The sequence below is a fragment of the Arachis hypogaea genome, chromosome 8, assembly GCF_003086295.3.
Source record: "Arachis hypogaea cultivar Tifrunner chromosome 8, arahy.Tifrunner.gnm2.J5K5, whole genome shotgun sequence".
NCBI classification, from domain to species: domain Eukaryota; kingdom Viridiplantae; phylum Streptophyta; class Magnoliopsida; order Fabales; family Fabaceae; genus Arachis; species Arachis hypogaea.
This window is the reverse complement of record NC_092043.1, coordinates 40,439,659-40,458,461: the sequence shown is the minus strand read 5'-3', so window position 1 is coordinate 40,458,461 and position 18,803 is coordinate 40,439,659. Positions and strand designations below refer to the sequence as shown.

The 18,803-nt window shown below is 32.4% G+C and overlaps 1 protein-coding gene across 1 annotated transcript; it reads left to right on the top strand.

Moving 5' to 3' along the window:
* Window positions 1–5,493: 5,493 nt before the first annotated feature.
* LOC112707460 (transcription factor bHLH130) lies at window positions 5,494–8,904 on the top strand. The gene is made up of 8 exons (XM_025759205.3): window positions 5,494–5,739; window positions 5,845–5,922; window positions 6,030–6,671; window positions 7,620–7,876; window positions 7,990–8,160; window positions 8,271–8,336; window positions 8,425–8,493; window positions 8,609–8,904. The coding sequence occupies exons 3-8, from the start codon at window positions 6,050–6,052 to the stop codon at window positions 8,666–8,668; spliced, it is 1,245 nt and encodes a 414-aa protein (XP_025614990.1). The 5' UTR covers window positions 5,494–5,739; window positions 5,845–5,922; window positions 6,030–6,049; the 3' UTR covers window positions 8,669–8,904.
* Window positions 8,905–18,803: the final 9,899 nt, after the last annotated feature.

Genomic DNA, 18,803 nt, shown 5'->3' with positions numbered 1-18,803 from the left:
TTAAATTGAACACCTTATGAGTTAGTGTATGGCCATAAAGTTGTATTGCCACTTGAAATAAATTTACAAAACATAAGGGTGACAAGGCAGAATAATTTGCTAGTCGAATAATATTGGTCGAGTATGATTAAAGAATTAGATGAGTTAGACCAAATTCGACTCAATGGCGCTAGATAGAATAATAAATAAAAAAGAGATGATATCTAAGTCATACAATCGAAAAGTAAAAGGCAAAAAATTTGCAATTGGTAACTTAGTATTAAAATTAGTACTTCTAACTGAGCAAGTCAAAGGCAACGGGTCTTCTTTATGGGAAGGACCTTTTGAAATAGAAAAAAATTTTGATGGCGATGCGTATGGAATAAGAGATACAAATAGCAGTCGAATCATGCATGTAAATGGTAAGTATCTCAAAAAATATCATTGTCACTAAAATAAAGTAAATCGAGAATATTAAACAAATAAGTGCAAAAGAAAGCTAGAGCAAGCTCCTTTGATGGTTCATCTCTAACATTTTGTCGAATGCTTTTATTTCTGACACCTTATAATGAATTATTTGAGCCTTAAGGTCGAAAGACAGAGGATAAGGTAAGACTTAAGCTAAGTCAAACTATTGGGCTACACATTAGGGAGAATAAATGACTAATTTTTTTTAAGAGCCCAGGTTGATTCATGAAGTAAGCCGACAGGGAGGCTTTGAGGAGTTAAGATCCCAACCCACATATCATCGACTATTGCTTGATTCTCTGGTTGAGATCTAGTAAAAGAGTTAAGACATGAAATAGAACTGGGTCAAAATGAGAATAGGTTTGGGAAATAAGAAATATTATGGTCTTCTTTAATGTCGAATAGGATCCTAACAAAGTTTCAAAAGGCGCCAATGGGAGACATGGTCTTTGCTTTCGTCCAAGAAAGTTGAGAAATACGGATAGCATCGATCAAAATGTTGGAAACTATAGAATTAGAAGCTATGAGTTGAAGTTCAAGAACAGTTTTTAGTCACAAATTTACAACACAGAGGGGACCGAAAAGATTGATCGAAGGATCTCCTTGATGAATTTCACCGACAATAAAAAAAGTATTTCATAAAGTTGACTTAGAATCAAGACAGGAAGATACATCGTTCAGAGAGAAAAGAGATTAGGATTTTTGAAAGGCAAGATTTTCGGAAATTAGGGATGATTTAATTGCAAAAGTAATGATGGAGTGAGAGTACTCTGCTCAAAGAACGACTCATTAAAGTCTAGGAAACATTATGTATTTTCAAAAAAACGCGCGTCATTTTAAATGATGCGTAACTGTCCTTTTAAATTTTGAGAATTTGAAAAGGTTCTATGTGCCTAGCACGAGAAATATTAAAACTTGTATTTTTTGAACAAAATAACAAATTTTAAAGGGACAATTTGTTAGTATAAAAATTGGATTTTTCTCGACAAGTGGGCACTTCGACTGCCAATAATTTTGACTACAGAAACGGTATTTCGACTACAGAAATAGAAACAGGTAAGTTGAAGTTGAAGAAAGATGGTACAAAGAAAGTTGAAGTCAAAAAGTAGTTATTGCCTTTCCTTGCGTATCAAGGCTTGCTATTCGACCTTCAAGCTGAGTGGAGGACATGTGTGCGAAATTTGAGGAGAAAATTGAAGAAACGTGAGACTTGAAGACCAAGAAAGATGTGGGTGTTAAAACTTGAGGGTCAAGATTCTTCATGGTCAAGACAAGGTCAGGGCTAAGGAAAAGGAGGAAATAAGATCGTGGACAACATGCTACATGACAAGTCTATCTCCATGATTTATAAATAGTAGAAACTCAAAAGAGTTGTGAGACTTCTTTAAAAACACTAAATCATCACTCATAAGCCTCCGCCAAAATTTCCAGTCCCAGCGATGTAACCGAAGACCATAGAGTACAAGTGCATGTGAATGTTGGAAGTCCACTTTCATTTGCTTTTTTTTATCTTTTTTTTTCGTTTCTTTTCATTTATTTGTTTTCTTTTCATTATTTGCTTTACGTATTTTATTTTTACTTCTGCTCTTCAAGTATTTTCGCTTTCTTTCATTCCAATTTGAAAGTTTTATTTATTTTCTTGCAATTCTTTATCATTTGTCATAATTCAAGCATCTCATACATTTTGACACGAATGCTAAATGATTCACGGGCCGAGTCCACTTTTTTTCAGAGGAGCCGTATATACTACCCGATACGTGAGGTTTGATACAAGCTTGATTTGACACTCTGTTGAAAAATTCTGTCGAGGTTGCCAAAAAAATGTATTATTCTTTAAATTCATCTCTAAATTTTTTTCAATTAAATTAGTCCTTCAAATTATAAATTAATCATGTTTCTCCTTCCATCACTTTATTAATATTTTTTGTTAATGATTAATTATATGAAATGTTAACTAACAACATACATAATATATTTATAAAAGAAAGAATCAATACAAAAATGAACAAAATGCTCATATTTTCATCTTTTTCAAAATTCAATATCTTTTATTCTTTTTTCTATCTTAAAAGAAATTTCTATCAAATTGATATGAGTTTTGTCAAAAAAGATCCGTCGAAGATTTAAGGTTCTTTATTAACAAGGGTATCTAATCAAGTTATTTCTTAGTCTGAGAAGACTTAAGGTAATAATATCTAACATTCTTAAATTGGTGAGATATCTAATTTGAGTCTTACTTGAGAAGGTCAGTTAAATATCTAAGATTCTTAATTGGTAGTTTATCCAATCGAACCAATTTATAATCTTGAAAGGGTTCTCAAATAATATCTAACATTCTTAGTTTGGTGAAATATTCAATTTAAATCTAGCCTCAAAAGCTCTTAAGTAGTACTGTAATTGTGATGCAATCTAAGTCAAAACAATAGGTTGAGAAAGTTCAAGGCAAACAATATCCTTTATGCACTCATTCTATTAGTTGAACTTTAAAACTATTTCAAGACTGAACGTAAACATTTTAAGTCAAATCAGTTTATATCACCGGTGTATTTTTTCTGTGAACTCTTACCTCTAGCAAGGGATCATTGAATCACAAACGTTATTCTTATTCTTATAGAATTATTTTAAAGGTATAAACTTTGCAAGTAAACAATGGAGGGATATGGTTGTTTTGATCCGATGCTTCTTTGTCATTTAGAAACCTTGCAACCAAAGTCCAGTGTTTGCCTAAATTTATGAAGCTTTAATAACCTTAAATAATAAAGCGCATCTCATAAGCTCGATTCAGATATTTAAACTAATAATCCAAGAGATAAACAATATTGCTTATAATTGATAAGGAAGAGGAAAAAAACAAAATCTCTGTTAGTTTCTCTGCCCCCCCCCCCCCCCCCAAAAAAAAACCCACTTTTATTTCTTTCTTTATTTGTTGTACTACTAAAAAGAAGAAAAAATTCAAATTAATAATCACAAAAACTAATAATTTATTTCCAGAAGATTATAGACACTTTGTCCTGCTTTTTGTTTTATCTCTTGTTCCGGTAGAAAAATGTGTTGAATATTTTAACTCGAGAATTGATGTGTTTGAAATTAAAATGCATGATGCATCGATAATGGGCACAGTTAGTTTATGTTCTTTCGAACAATTGCAATCATTTTAAACTAACCAATTCTCATACAAAAAATTTTAAAATAAATGAGTATCTTTGTAAAATAATTTTTTTATTATTAAAATTTGATAATTTTACACCAAGTAAATTTACTTTTGTGAATGGCCAAAATTTTTCTAAAAAAAAAAAATTAAAAGTCTATAAATAAAATTTTGTTTCGTGAATCTAAATAATTATTCAGATATTTTTACAAAAATTTGAATCGGATAAACAAATTGTTTGCTAAATAAACTCATATAATATTTACAAAAAAATAATATTTTTTTTGTTATTTATTTATATATTTAAATTATTTAAATACTAATTTGTCATTAGTATTTTTTAAAATTATTTTTATGGAAGATATAATGTTTTGAGTCCTTGATAATTTACCTAATAATAATATTCAAAAAACGCATATAAATGTATAACATATTCAAGAGACAATTTCTAATATATATTTAAATTGAAAACTCAGTTGTAGTCGACTTCACATAAAATTGATATCTGAGAGGCATTAGATGATTTGATTGATTTGACTAAATTTTCATCTAATGGCTCTCAAATATCAACTTCACGTGAAGTCGACTTCACCTGAGTTTTCACCTATATTTAAAAGGCAAAAAACCGAAACCGATTGGCCCTTCCTGCAACCAAAGAACACTTGACGTACAGTTTTATTCTTCTTATTCACCACCAATGCATACAAAGGGTTGCTTGGTCAATAAGCCAAGCATCACTTGTCCACTTGAATTTATTCTCTACTAAACTACTGCTTAGATAGCATCTTCTTCATTTCAATTTATCAAATACAAAGCCTAATCGTAACATCTTATAACCACATTGAAATTGTACATAGTCAAAAATTGAATTCACCAGTGTACACTTTTTTTTTTGGTTTTCTTTTTAAGAAAAGAAATCACTTATGTAGTAGCTACACATTATTGAACTATTTGACTTTTATTAAACAAGTCAATTGAACAATAATATTTCTTTTATTCTTTATTGAGGGTCCTTTTGACTTTTTTAAGTATATTTATAGATTAATGTATATAATTTTTATTTAAATATATTAATATTTTATTTTTATAGCATTTTCTAATTCAACTATCTGTTAAAAATTTAAACTTTATTTAAGCATTTTTTTTGCTAATAAATTATTATATTCAGAGAACAAAATTTAAATTTATGGTACTCTATTTATTTATTTATTTGTTTATTCAATAGATGTAAATTTGATTGTGCATCAAAATTAAATTTATATTTATTTTGTAAAAGTATTTTGCTAACAAATTCTATACATTTGATATCATTAGAAATTTTAATTTTATTTTTTAACAAAATCTTTCATCTTTTGTATTCTTCACAAGAAAATTCTTTTGTAAAATTTGTTAGAGTTGATTATAAATGAATTTTTTTCCCTAAAAATATTGTTATTAAACTTTCACTATTTAATGTTAGAGAAAGTCTTGAAAACTAATGTTATAAAGTTAACATTAAAATTAATACCCAAAATTTTAAGAAATAAGAACATTCAAAATTCAATTAAAAAATTATCCAAAATTTAAATTTAACAAATGTTCATTTTTAATGGGTTTTATTCTATCTTATTTGACCAAGTGCTATAATATTATGCAATAGACAGTAGTGCTAATTTTCTACCATTTTTTTTTTATCAAAGATAAGTAGATTCAAATCCACAACCTCTTAAATGAGTATAGAAAGATTATGTCATTTAAACTATGATTCATTTTCTGTCATTACTCTTAATGTTGTGGCAAATATGAAATATGAGAACCCTAAAACCAGATTTAAAAGTTTGACGGTTTCTAAATTCTACCTTATTTGTCAACGGCAAGTGGATGAACATTTAAAAAGGTAAGAATGGACCACATTATCTGATCAAGGTATGATTGTTATAAAGTGGAAACATAAGGGGTTATTAAATAGCAAGAAACTGCATAAATATGTCACAGCCTCACAGGGCCAAGACACAGACAACAACAATCATAGTTTTCCTCTCCACACACTCTCCTACCTGTTCTTCCCTCTTCTCTCTCTTTTGTTCTTTCAGTGAAAAAAGAAAAGATCTCTCGACCTTGTTGGAACTGAATGCTCCTGTGCCCTTCATATATAGCCTTTTCAGGTAGGGACTCTGTTCAGGAACGATTCTGCTGAGCTCAGATTAATTTTCTTCGTAAATTGCCATTACCAATTTGTAATAAATAACAATTTTGTTCAATCTTTGCAGATATTGGCGATTGGGAGCTTTATTGAATTCCTCTTTCAATATATAGTCCGAGCATAATAACAACTTCATAATAACCAAGTAATTAATAATTTAATATTAGTATTGCTTTGGTTCTCATTAAATAGTTGCTTAGATAGCTTATGAAAAGGACGAAATACTAAATGTTTATTATTTGTTATTTTCAGGTGATTATTTTATAGACAGGATGAGTGTTATGTATAGTCCTGTTCTCAAATACTCACATGGAGTTCTAAGAAAAGGCCATGAAATGATTTCAAATATTAACCATCATCAGCATCAGGATCAAAATCATCATCATCAACAACAACAGCAGCAAAATTCTAGATTATTGAGGTACCGTTCTGCTCCAAGTTCATTCTTGGAAAGCCTTGTTGATATTAACAATGGTGGTGCTAGTGTCAATGAGGACCCTACTCTGGGACATGGTTGTTACCATCATATTCCATCCACAAGCTCATCATCAGAGGCCATGTTTTCCAAGCCGATACAATCAAACAATGGATGGAGCCGCCGCGATTCGGAACCTGTGCAAGTCCAAGAAGAGTATGGAGGAAGCAACAACAAGCCTACTGTGTTGAAGGAGGAAACTGGGAATTCTTCTTTCTTAAAGGAACAAAATGGTTACTCTTATTGGTCTCAGCAAATTCAAAGTTTGCCAACAAATAATAATGGTTATGATGGCTCTTTTGGTGTAGTGAACTCTGTCAATTCAGATCACTCTACTCAATCTGAAATGGGTGTTAGGAGTTGCTCCAATCTCATCAGGCAAAAGAGTTCTCCAGCTGGATTTTTCTCCAGTGAAAATGGTATGCATTTTCTTTTAGTAACTCCCCCCTGTGAATTAAAATTGTCAACTGATAAAAAAAGGGTAAAATTAATGTATATTGATATCATTTATAAAACGATATAATAATTTCATTTATTAAGTGTAAGATTGACAAAATTGATAAAAAAAAATATTAAAGTGTACTTTTATAAATTTTATATCAATATGTAAAAAAAAAAACACCAAAAAACTACTATTAATATAAATTCATTTTTGGATGTATAAAAAAATTGAGTCACTTATCAAATTAGTTATCGGTATAAAATATATGTATTGAAACACAAAATATAAATTAAAAATAAATTAAACAATATATGTGTACAACAATATTTTTGTTGATAGACAAATTTGATGACTGATTTTTTATATGCACGTAATATTTTTGTTTCTCTTATCTGTGTGCAAATACCAATAATGATAGATGGATTTAATTTAGAGATTATCACTACAAAAATATTCTGCATATAATACAGGAATATCCAACAAGTATTTAATATATTTTGCGTGTATCCTGATTCCTGAGTGCATAAATACGTGTATTTTGAGCATAAAAATATGTATATTCTAAGTACAATAATATGTGTTTTTGTATGTTGAAACTATGAGTATTTCAAGCATATTTGTATTTTTACGTTACGAAGTCTCTATTTTGAGCATAAAAACATGTGTATTTTGTTTGAAGGTAGCTACGTATTTATGTTAGAGATATCAGTATCAAAAACAAAAATTAACTTTGGTTGATTTAGTGGCTAGCTAATCCGCTTAAGTAATTATTGAGAGTTAGAATTGTAATTTATGTATACAACAACTTATTAGTCAGCCATAAATTGATGTATTTATGAGATTTATGCGGTGATAAGGTGATTGAAGAGTTTTTAGTTGTACACAGAGCATTAGTCTCATTTCTCTTAAATATTTGTATTTGCAGCATTGAGAGAGGTTGAGAGGTTTAGATCCAATGATGTCTCATCTAATAGGTCATCCTCTTGCTTGAAAAGGATGCCACAGATTGCCGAATACGAAAACGAAAGTCATGAAGGAAACCTGGTAAATGATAATGGCAGCTCTAAGTACTATGTGCCTAGCTTCACCGGTGAAGTTTGGGACGCCTCTTCATTCAATTCCCAAAAAGCAGCAAGTGCAGATGAAATCATGTTCTCCGCTTCAACTGCTTTGGAATCTCAGGTATATCAATGAAGTTGGTAAATATTTTCGAATGCCTCATGTACTCCCTGAATATTTGTTAGGTAATATTTTTAAATCAAACATTGAATCAAATTGCTGATTTCTGATTTCAGGATTCAGACTTCTGCTCACAAAATCTTGGTTTGATTCATCATTTGAGTCTGCCTAGTTCTTCTACTAAGATGGGATCCATGGAGAAGTTTCTTCAACTCCAAGGAACCGTTCCATGCAAAATTCGAGCCAAAAGAGGCTTTGCCACTCACCCTAGAAGCATTGCAGAGAGGGTAAAATTCGTAGCAATTGGTTTTACAACTATAATCCATTAGTATTCATTCTAGATTCTACCATACTAGTGAGGCAGCCATTGAATCGTTAAACAAATGTTCAATTTCAGGTACGAAGAACACGAATTAGCGAAAGAATCAAGAAATTGCAAGGCCTTTTCCCGAAATCGGACAAGGTAACTAATCTAAAACTCTATCAATAGCACTCATGTTAATTGAAACTTCATAAGCAGTTCGATAAATCGGTTGTTTCCCTCTTTGCAGCAAACAAGCACAGCAGAGATGCTGGATTTGGCTGTTGAGCACATTAAAGAACTGCAGGAACAAGTTAAGGTACATAACAAGAAAAGGATCTTCATTGCTAATGCTGAAATGATTAAACATATTAAAATTGCACCAAAGTCTATACTATTTATTTAACCAAATTACTTTGATCTCATTCATGCAGATGCTCACAAATATTAGGTCAAAGTGTAGATGTACAAATACTCAGAAGCAATATTCTTGACCCCTTTTTTCATGATTTAGTTCCTTGTAGATAGCAAAGGGCAGGAGCCTTTTCTTTTTTGTGCCAAAGTTGGCAAATTGTATATTTAGATATATAATTAATAATGATGATGTTTTCCTAGTTTGAGTTTTGTTTAGCTTCCTTTAAGTGTCATACTTCACAGTCATGTTTAGCTGAAGTCATTGTAGTTTTTCCCCCCTTTTACTTAAGAAGTTTGATAGCATTAGCATTTACCATTTCGATTTTTTTTTTTTTTTTTTTTTTTGCCGCAACTTCAAATTACTTCTTTCTTGGTGTATTACCCTAATTATTTCTCCACCGATTTGAACAACCAACCAGTTTAGTTCATATATATTGTTTGGCTTTTGGAAATGCTGCCATTAAAAATTTCCTAAGGAAAGGGAGAAAATAGCCTCTGCTCTTACAATGAATTTCCAGAAAGTAAAATTTTGAACCATATATAGTTTTCATTTATTTATTTATTTGTTTTGGTCATAAACATAACACAAATCTATATTGCCCCTGTCGTTAAGAAACAAAATTTACATTGCTCTTCCAACAAAGGGAAAAAGAAAGGAAGAAAATCACATTGCTCCAATTTTTGTTATTTCAATCTATATGACATCAATCTTTATAAGATATAAACAAAGAGTCACTTAATTTTAAAAAAAATACCTGTTTGCAACTGTACTTGTTCTTTTATTTTTTATTTTTTTTTGTTCTTATGGTATTTTTCAGTCCCACAGGCTAAGAACTAATTTGCCGCAGATTAGAACTCCATTTAAGAGTTTATCGCTGGCTAATAGGGTGTTGCATGCACAAGATGGGATTTAAATCTTCGACAATTATTTAAGAGGACTAGTAAACTAACTACTACACTAATCGAAGTTCGTTTATGTGCATGTTCTTTGATTGCACTCAGGTGGTGTTTGATCAACTACATTGTATTTGGACCTTTTCTTCCGGTAGGCGTTGCATGTGGACTTCAGCATGCTGGCTATGGTTATTCTTAAAAACTTTCAGACAACAAAATAAAATAGTAATTGGTTCAACTCCATGGACAAAGATAACATGTCTCCTTGACACACGCCCTTTCCTCCTCAGAGAAAAAATATATACTAAAAATAGAGTTGATAAAAAAGCGTCATCTAAAGTTTATATTTTTTAACCAACTTATTCCAACATCTTGTTAGTTTGTCATAACTACATAAATTAACACCAGAAAAAGGAGTTAATACTCAAAATAGCCTCTTGAAATTTACTTAATTTAGCCCTTTAAGTTTTTAATTGACTCTAATTGTATTCTGAAATTTTGACCCGTGCTTCAATTCAGTCCTTCCGTCGTTTTCCGTCATCGAAAAGTTGACTTGGCAATTTTAAATGACACCTGACACTGTAACGATTAGATGACGTGGCCAAAATTTTCAAGGCATCAAATTAACCCCTCACAATGTATGAAAATAAAACCTAGTGCAGCCCCAATTCTCCCAAATCGTAGTAGTCGTTCCAAGAGTTGGGAAGGATGTTGGGGAGCAACAGCCAAGGCTCAGGTAGTTCTAGCAGAGCTCGTTCGCATGGTGGCTGGGTGAAGAACGCACACCGTGACAGAGGTAAGAAGGTTTCACATTAGTGCGGTTGTGGGTTGCGTCCTATTCTTCAGTGGTCTGGGACGGATTCCAATCCAGAGAGACCATTTTATGGATGCCGTAACTATAATGTGAGTTGGTTGATTGTGTGTCTTATTTCTCAATTTTTTGTTAGTTTTGTAGTTGTTCTTCCTCTCAATTTTTTTGGATTTTTGGTGGTGTAGATTACTGGTAAGAGATGGTGTGGCTTTTTTAAATGGGCAGATGTTGAAGAAGAAGAAGCCATAGTTGGCAGAAATGATTGTGTGTCTTATATGTGCACTCTTCCCCAATTGTTCTTTGCATAGAAGCACATCTCTACCAGCTTTTTGTCATGACTTAATGCTCGCAGTCCACTCTTCATAGGTCTACCAGGAACAAGCCACCAACATTCAACCATGTTATCATAACCTAGGACCTTGTAGTAGTCTCTCAATGAAAATACATCTAATACATCCTCATCCAGCTCAGTCAACTCATTAGTGTGATTGATGAGTCCACATTTGACGATATATTTTGGTTTGATTTGAGTAGATTTCATCATATAAACTCACATTTATTCATCTAAATAGCATACTCTTGATATTTCTTTCTAAATTGTGCTTAAAAGTGAAAACATGCTCTTTTGTGCTTAATTTAGTCAATTTTTATTCACTTTAATCCCATTTGGTGTCTTGATATATTTGTTAAGTAATTTCAGATTTTCAAGGCAAGTATGGGTTGAAGAAGTGAGGAAAAGAGCATGCAAAAGGGAAGAAACCATAAAAAAATAGAGTTTGGACATTCCAGCATCCGTGCGTGCGCACAAGCGACGCATGCGCACGCACAAGCGCGAGCTCAACAACGCATACGCGTGACCCACGCGTACGCGTGGGTGTGAATTTTGTCCGGCGACACGTACGCATGACCCGTGTCACATGAGTTCATTAATTGGAAATCGTTGGGGGCGAATTCTGAGTCTCCAAAACCCAGTCCAACTCATTTTCTGAAGTTATTTGAGGCCAAAGTGAAGAGGAATGAAGGAGGGCAATTAGGTTTAGCTTTTACATGCTTTTTTCTTAGTTTCTACAGAGAGAAGTTCCCACCCTCTCTCTAGAATTAGTGTTTATTAGTTTATTTTTTTAATTTCTGCCTTTAATTCTTATTTTAATGTAGTTTCATTAATGTTTCCATACTTTATTGTCTTAGTTCTCTTAGTTCTTCTTCTTAATTTCTCTTTTATGTCATTTTCTATTTTATGAATACTTTTGTTAATTTTAATTTCAATTAATGCAATTTATGTTTTATGTTCATTTAATGCTTCTTTTAGTTGTTGTTATCATTTTCTTGCTTTTGGTAGTTAGACTTTATTTTTAATGCAATTTAATATTATTTTATTTTCATGCACACCAAGTGTTTGATAAAATGATTGGCTTAGTTTTCACCTAGTTTTTCGTCACTCTTGGCTTGGAATTGATGACTTTGGTGTCCCTTTAGTCATTGATGTCCATTCTTATTTGATATATTAGAGTAGTTTGTTGATTTTGTTTTCCTTGACTCTAAGTGACCCAATAGTGTTGAATTAAGACTTAGGGATTAGAATCAACTATGCCTATTTGACTTATTCTCGATGTAGGGTTGACTAAGTAGGATTAACTCTTCATAATCATCATGTATTTGTGGTCATGGGTAGGATAGGTAACCTTATCTCTCAATTACTTGCCAAGAGATTTTTATCATTTTAATTTTCCTTTCCTTGCATTTTGTTGCTTTGACTTTTATTGCCTTGACTTTTTATTCCTTGCATGTTTAATTTTCACACTCTTGGTTGAGAAATTGGGTGTTTAGGTGAAATTGAGTTGTGGATGTCCATTCTGCATTGTGTGATGATTGTTAATTGGTTTGGTTTCCCTTGACTCTAAGTGATCCACTAGTGTTGACTAGGACTTAGGGATTGGAATCAATTATGCCTTTTTGACTTATCCTCGATGTTAGGATAGACTAATTGGGATTAATTCACACACAAATACCATGTTTGTGGTTCACAACTAGGATATGAATCCTTAATTACCCACTTCTTGCCAAGAGTCCTTTTTATCATTTAATTTCTATTTTCAGTACTTTTAATTGCTTTCTTTTGATTCCTTGCATGCTTGTTTTATTTCTTGCTATTTATATTTCTTGTACTCTTGCATTTCCGACCCCCATTCTCCCTTCATACCAATAATTGACCACTTAATTGCAACTCCTAGGGAAGACGACCCGAAATTTAATTACTCTCAGTTTTTTATTTGAATTTAACATTTGATTGATGTTCAATTATTGGGTTTGGACTATACTTGCAACGAACAAATTCTATTTTTAGTGTGAAAATCCAAACCTATACTTTTGGGCATTGTCAAATTTGGCGTCGTTATCGGGGAGTTGCAATGGTGTATGTTGTTGGCTATTGTGCATATGTAAATATTGTGGATAACTTATTTTTGGTTGATTGTATATATGTTACTTGCTTGTTTTTAACTATTGTGAATATGTTAAAATGTGAATATTGTGCTTCTTGTTTGCTATTATGAATATTTTGGTATCGTGAATATTTTTAGATATTGTGAATATTTCCATGTGAACTATTTAAATATTTCATGGTTTTAATAGATGCATCTTTACGATGGTCCCACATTTGTTTACTATCAACTCACAACATGGTGTTTGCGAGATTGTTAGCTCAAATAATTAAATTAAAAACTCATTTTTCATACTATGTTATAAAGACAATACGCATTGATAATGTTGGTGAATTTATGTTGCAATCATTTAATGATTATTGCGTGTCAACTGGAATTACTATAGAAGATACTGTTGCTCATGTACACTCTCAGAATGGTCTAGCAGAATCATTGATTAAACGCCTTCAGTTAATAGCTAGACCAGTACTTATGAGAATTAAACTACCCATTTCAGCATGGAGACATGCTGTTTTGCATACTGCAGCACTTATACGCTTAAGACCAACAAGTTACCTAAAATTCTCCCATTTACAACTGGCTTGCGGTCATAAGCCAAATATTTTTCATCTTAGAATATTTGGATGTGCAATTTATGTCCCAATTACTCTACCACAATGCACAAAGATGGGACCGCAAAGAAGATTGGGGATATATATTTGTTATGAATCCTCGTCAATTATAAAATATCTTGAATCCATGACGGGTGATTTATTTAAGGTAAGATTTTTTTATTGCCACTTTGATGAAATAAATTTTTCAAAATTAGGGGGAAAAAATAAACAGTTGGAAAAGAAAATTATTTGGAATACATTGTCGTTATTACATTTAGATCCTCGCACTAGACAATGTGAAATAAAAGTATAAAGGTTAATTCGTATGCAAAATATTGCAAACCAATTGTCAGACGCATTTACTGACCTAAAGAGAGTAACAAAATCTTACATTCTAGCTGCAAATGCGCCAATAAAAACAAGTATATCGGAAGGTCAAATTGTTAGTGCAAATGAAAGCAATCCACGCCTAAAGCGTGGAAGACCAATCGCTCTAAGGATAAAAATCTCCGAAAAAAGAGAGAGGTAATCAATTATGATGGTCACAATATGGAGACAAACACTCAAAGGGAATCTGAAGACATGATGAAACCTCTAAAGAGGTTCAGGTACCTGAAAATATAAGAGATCTCGATAAGTTATGTCACTACCAAAAAAATATGGGACCGAAAGAATACTGTTGTCGACAATATTTTTGCTTATAATATTGTTGTAAAAATAGTAAAGTAAGATGAGGATCATGAACAAAAATCTATCAAAGAATGCAGACAGAGAGATGATTGGCCAAAATGAAAAGATACAATTCACGCTGAATTAACTTCACCTAGAAAACATGAAATTTTTAGTCCTATAGTCAAAACCCCTGAAGATATAGAACCAGTGGAATACAAGTGGATTTTTGTACGCAAACGAAATGAGAAAAATGAAATAGAAAGATACAAAACATGACTAGTAGCACAAGGGTTCTCACAAAAACCTTGTATTGACTATGTGAAAACATATTCTCCTATGATAGATTCAATAACATTAAGATATCTTATTAGTCTGGCTGTGCATAAAAAACTTGACATGCGCCTAATGGATGTTGTTACAGCCTACTTATACGGCTCAATTGATAAAGAAATTTATATGAAAGTCTCTGAAGGACTCAAAGTGCCTGTAGCGTACAATAATTCTCTGGAGATTTGTTCAGTAAAACTTCAAAATGGATTAAAATAATCTGGGCTTATGTGGTATAAACATCTCAATGAGTACTTATTGAAAGATGAATACAAAAATGACCGTATATGCCCATGTGTGTTCATAAAAAAAATCTAAATTCAAATTTGTTATTATTGCAATATATGTTGATGATTTAAACATCATTGGATTACCCGAAGAGATTTCAAAAACGGTAGATTATTTAAAAAGAGAATTTGAAATGAAAGATCTTAGTAAAACAAAATTTTGTCTTGGTTTACAGATTGAACACTTGAAGGACGGTATATTCGTCCATCAGTCAACTTATACTCAGAAACTTTTGAAAAAAATTTTACATGGACAAGGCACATCCATTGAGTACTCCAATGGTGGTGAGGTCACTAGATGTGAATAAAAATCCATTTCGATAATGTGAAAATAATGAGGATCCCCTTGACCCTGAAGTACCCTATCTTAGTGGTATTGGCGCACTAATGTATCTCGCTAATAACACAAGACTAGATATAACTTTTTAAGTAAATTTGTTATCGAGATTTAGCTCCTATCCAACTAGAAGACATTGGAATGGTGTTAAACATATATTAAGATATCTTCAAGGATCTGTTGATAAGGGTTTATTTTACTGCAACGAATCAATGTTTCAATTAGTGGATATGCAGATGCAAGTTTTCTTCCTGATCCGCATAATAGCAGATCACAAACAGGTTATCTATTCACATGTGGAGGCATAGCTATATCTTGGCGCTCAACAAAGCACACTATAGCTGCAACATCCTCAAATCATGCAGAAATATTAGCAATTCATGAAACAACTCGAGAATGTGTTTAGTTTAGGTCAATCACTCAACATGTCCAAGATATGTGTGGCTTACCTGCGAAGAAAATGTCAACATTCATACACGAAGATAACTCTGCTTGCATACATCAACTAAAAAAAGGATACATCAAAGGAGATAAAACAAAGCACATTTCACCAAAGCTCTTTTACTCTCATGATCTTCAACAAAGTGGTGATATAAACGTTCAACAAATCTGTTCCAATAACAATTTAGCAGTTATTTCACTAAAGCACTACCTACTTCAACATTTGAGAAGCTAGTATATAAGATAGGAATACACCAACTAAGAGATATTGTCCGCTTTGGCACTTTGATGATAGGAATGATAGCCGAAACCCCCCACACTCACTCGTCAAAACGTGTCATGCTAGGGAGAGGTATCCACACCCTTATAAGGCATGCTTCGTTTCCCTCCGCATCGCTGGCACATCGATTCGGGCTCTAACTCTGATACCATATGTAACAGCCCAGATCACATGTAACAGCCCAGATCACCCGCTAACACGATATTGTCCGCTTTGGCACACAAGGCCTCACGGTTTTGCCTTTGATGATAGAGATGATAGCCGAAATCCCCACACTCACTCGTCAAAACGCATCATATTAGGGAGAGATATCTACACCTTTATAAGGCATGCTTCGTTCCCCTTCCCAACCGATGTGGGACCTTACACCTAACGTATTACAAGACAGTGTACTCTTTTTGCTTCACTATATTTTTTTTGGTAAGATTTTTTTTAATGAGACACTAGTCCACTATTACTACTAGGAACATCCAAGAAAGAGTGTTATAAATATATTTGTTGTGGATGTCCTAGCAAAACGTTGGGTCTTTGGCTAAAAATTGGATCCTTGACTATAAATAATCCCTCTCATATTTTCTAACGTACACAATCCATAATAAAATTACCTATCATTCTCCCTATTCTATCTCCTCCTTTCTTCGATCCCTAATCCTTATTTTATAACATAAACATATATTTCTTTGAATAATTTGAAATTTTTTTTGGTATTCTTCGGTTAGAACATACTAGTGTGTCTTCAAGATATAATGCTGTGGATGTCGCACTTTCAACACCGGCGAATAGATTCTCCTTCTTCCAAACTACTTCCCAAACCTTTGCAGCCAAATCCAGGCACACCACCTTATCCGACATGCACCTAACATGTGCACTGCCAGTGATCAACGCTGCTTGTTTCTGGTTTCACTTCTGACAACAATCGCCAGCCACAAAGAGAAATCAACAGCGTTCCAAAACAACCACTCAATCTAACTCATCACACTACCATTCGACTCAATCCTGTCTTGGAACCTTAATTCTATTTTTCTCATTTCTTTTATTTTTTGAGTAAATGCCTATTCCAGTCCCTAACCATTTGGGTTATGGACAAAATGCATCTCTATGATTTGAAATTAACAAAGCGGCTCTCAACCTCCATTGCAAATACCCATCACAACTCCTACAATCGAAAGACAAACAGTGAGATGTTGACATATCAGTGGCTAGCCCACGTGTATAGTAGCCAAAACGGCGTCATGTGATTAGGTGTGTTTTCATAAAAATCCTTGTTCTTCTCCTTCAAATTACAAGTTGCCCTAACACACTAAAACTCTTTGTATGCATTCCCTCCAAAAACTCTCTGTAACATTGACAACGTGCAATCGTGAGCTTGTTATCAGAGTGTCTCTCGATGACGATTACGCGGCGAGGTGATTCTACTGCAATGGTGAGTGATGGTTCCTCCTCTGCTTGTTATTTTTTTCATTTTTTTTTTATTTTACAGAGATTCAATGGCGTAGTTCACTTGGGTTTCGAATAATAGTTTATAGAAGCATGATGTTAATATTTGCATGTAATGTGTATTGTGGTTCGTTGGTGAGCAAGTTTTTGACATGGAGCAATGGGGATTAGGGCAAATGCAGAGTTGGTAGTGAGTTAAAATCTGATCTTGGTTTTTGTTTAATAGTTAGTGAAATGCATGTGTCTTTGACTGTAAAATGTGTATGAAAACATATTCTGAAATTTTTTGTTATGAATGGATTTTAATAGAATTGTTAATATGATGCAGTCTGTTTTCGTTGTACCTGTGTTTCATCGTGGTGGCTGATTTGTGAGAGATGCGAGTGGAGTATTGAGCTACATAGGTGGAAAGGTGCATAAGTTTTCACCCATGGATGTAGATTTTGTGAAAAGGACTTAGAAGAACTGTTTAGAGGATTGGTATATTTGGAATACAAGACATACTTCTTGCATCAGCCTAAAATATATTTTTAATTAACTTATCAACATCAAGTTCAAACTTATAAAAAAATTCTGATTTTGCTCTTTCATTCTTAAAAAATATTTTTCCAATTCTTTTACATCATCTATTTCGAAAACATTACGAACCTCCCTACTAATATAATTTCTAACATCTTTTTTGAAAAAATTTAATTCACAAAGACCACCAACTGCTGCAAAGTGCTTGATATGGTTTATTTGGTGTGATACTAACTTTATCATTATTCTTAATTATCCGACAAACATGTAGGCTAAGATCCCAATGTTGTTTAAGCATTTCAACTTGATTGGAACAATATGGATGTGAATGAGTCAGAACAACTTTTAAAATAACCCAAAAATCAGTATCTTTCACTATATGCACATAGATTCTTGCGGGACACATTGCAATAGATATCGAATTTGTCTTAACAACAAAGTATACCAGATTTTCTATTTTCTTTTTTACTACATGTAATGAGTTGGTTTTTTATTTCATTTTTCCTCTTATTTGAGTTTCTTATTTTGGTAGAAAAATTTGCATCTTTATCATAATTTTTATAGAATTTTCTAACTTCTTCAAGAGTGTTAAAAATATTCCAACCTTTGGCACATATTTATCATCAACATCATACAAAAACTAATCCTAAAATAGCCAGTAAAAATCATATAAAAAAACAAATTTTGGTTTGTTGCAGCACAGAAATATTTAAGTATAGCACATTTCTGTTAGCATAGCACAAAAATTCACATATATGGGACGAAAATCATAATCATTTACGAACCAGAATCATAGAACAACACTAATTGATCATAGAACAACTCAACTAACGAAAACTAAAATCATCATAAATAACTAGAATTAAGAACAAAAGAATAAAAATATATACAAATAGCACAAAAAAAAATTGGAACATAGAACAACAATACAAGTAATCGAATCTAATGCCCTAGTAGATCACACTAATTTGTCAGAATTATTAAAAAGTCATTTGTACCTCTTCGATTACGTTCAATGCTAAAAAAACATCCAATTCACAATAATTTAACTCATCTAAACTACGATTTTCCATTATCATCAAAGATTTGCATATTTAATGAAAACTCAAATCCGATACCACAAGAATTGCATTGTAGATTGAAAAATTCTAAGACAAGATGTAATTAACGAAAAAT

What these genes read in the sequence shown, in the direction of transcription:
- LOC112707460 (XM_025759205.3), top strand. Translation starts at nt 6,050, where the DNA reads ATGAGTGTTATGTATAGTCCTGTTCTCAAATACTCACATGGAGTTCTA. An exon ending in TTTTCCCGAAATCGGACAAG is followed by an intron (nt 8,337 to 8,424) that starts GTAACTAATCTA and finishes CCCTCTTTGCAG; the next exon opens with CAAACAAGCACAGCAGAGAT. An exon ending in AACTGCAGGAACAAGTTAAG is followed by an intron (nt 8,494 to 8,608) that starts GTACATAACAAG and finishes TCATTCATGCAG; the next exon opens with ATGCTCACAAATATTAGGTC.